The sequence below is a fragment of the Merops nubicus genome, unplaced genomic scaffold (genome assembly GCF_000691845.1).
Source record: "Merops nubicus isolate BGI_N331 unplaced genomic scaffold, ASM69184v1 scaffold52369, whole genome shotgun sequence".
In the NCBI taxonomy this organism is placed as follows: Eukaryota; Metazoa; Chordata; class Aves; order Coraciiformes; family Meropidae; genus Merops; species Merops nubicus.
Window position 1 is genome coordinate 1 of NW_008631340.1, and position 1,318 is coordinate 1,318.

Here is a 1,318-nt window from a genome sequence, read left to right on the forward strand (position 1 = left end):
GAAGAGAGGCCATTTTAAAATCACTTACCAATAAGCCACCATGAAAGAGGTCACAAAATGACCCGCTGCCGAAGCCACCGTGACTATGTGCCCGTGGTTGTTCTTCATCATGCTGGGCAGGAAAGCTCTGGTGGTCTGGGAGGTTGGTTAAACCAAGAGGCAAAAACGCAGGCGGGAGGAAAGAGAGAACAGAATGTTTCCTGCAGCGTGCCCAGCACTGACTGGCTGCCCTTCCTTAAGCGAGTGCTGCTGCTGTGTGCTGCTCAGCACCTGGCACTCCCAGAGCCACAGGCACCCGGCCTGTGCCCAGCTGGTGCCACTGGCACCTGCCTTCCCAAGGGATGGCTCAGGAAGCCAGCAGCAACGCCGGCAGCGTCTCGCCCCGGCACGTGCGGTAACGCAGCGGGTCCTTACCCACATGTGAGCAAGAATGTTGACCTCAAACATCCTCTCAATCTGGTGGTCCTGGGTCGAGAGCAGGTCGGCAGCTGTGATCACACCGGCGTTATTCACCAGGATAGAGACATCCCCAATTTCCTTTTTCACCTTTTGGACAGGAAAACACAAACAGAAAAGCGTCTGTCGCTCTCCAGAAACAGCCAGGCTGTGGAAGAGGAGCAACAATTAACCCCTGACATCGTTTCTCTGAGGGGCAGGCAGACTGTGCCACGTTTCCAGACCCGGCAGACGGTGCAGAGGTGACGTGAAGTCAGGTGTGGGTCTGGGGCTTCTCCCTCAGTCCCCGCCAGGGTCTGCACACGCTGCCCACAGACACGGCAGCTCTGTGCAGTCACAGCCGCCCCGTGGCCGTACAGCCCCTCTGGAGCCAGCGGGGCCGTGTCCTTTCCAGTGGGACGTGTCCCGTGTCCCCAGTGCTGGCTGGGGGCTGTTCGGGACACCGAAAGGCAGAAGTGCCTGCGGGGGCTGCCAGTCTAACGGGCAAAGGCGGCGCCGAGGCGCGATACGCTGAAGCCTCTCCGGGGAGGAGGAGACTGGCTGCCATCTCAGAAGCGCTGCTCTGCTCGCCGTGCCGAGAGCAGCCAGAAGCGGGGAGGTCACAAGGGCTCGCCTGGTTTGCCTACAGTCCCTGCTGTCTCCTTCTCCCGACCGCCCCTTCTCCCCTACCTTCTCTGCAGCGCTGTAGATCTCCTCCCGTTTGCTGCAGTCCACCACGAAGGCTTGAACGCTGGCTCCCAGCCTCTCGCACTCGGCTGCCGTGTCCTCCACGCTGTGCTGTGAGGGGCAGAGACAGACGAGGCTGCGCAGCTGGACCCCGCCCGCCTGGCGCTGCCCGGGCACCGCGGCTCCAAGAGCAGCC

At 61.5% G+C, this 1,318-nt stretch overlaps 1 protein-coding gene across 1 annotated transcript in view; it reads right to left on the reverse strand.

The window, feature by feature from the left end:
* Positions 1 to 28: 28 nt before the first annotated feature.
* LOC103779869 (estradiol 17-beta-dehydrogenase 11-like) overlaps positions 29 to 1,318 on the reverse strand; it is a gene marked incomplete at its 3' end in the record, with an annotated part of 2,674 nt that continues 1,384 nt past the window's right edge. Inside the window, exons 2-4 of the mRNA XM_008947512.1 lie at positions 1,126 to 1,233; positions 415 to 546; positions 29 to 135 (exon numbers count right to left, since the gene is read on the reverse strand). Of these exons, the coding sequence (XP_008945760.1) occupies positions 29 to 135; positions 415 to 546; positions 1,126 to 1,233 (347 nt within the window). The remainder of the gene's footprint in view (positions 136 to 414; positions 547 to 1,125; positions 1,234 to 1,318) is intronic.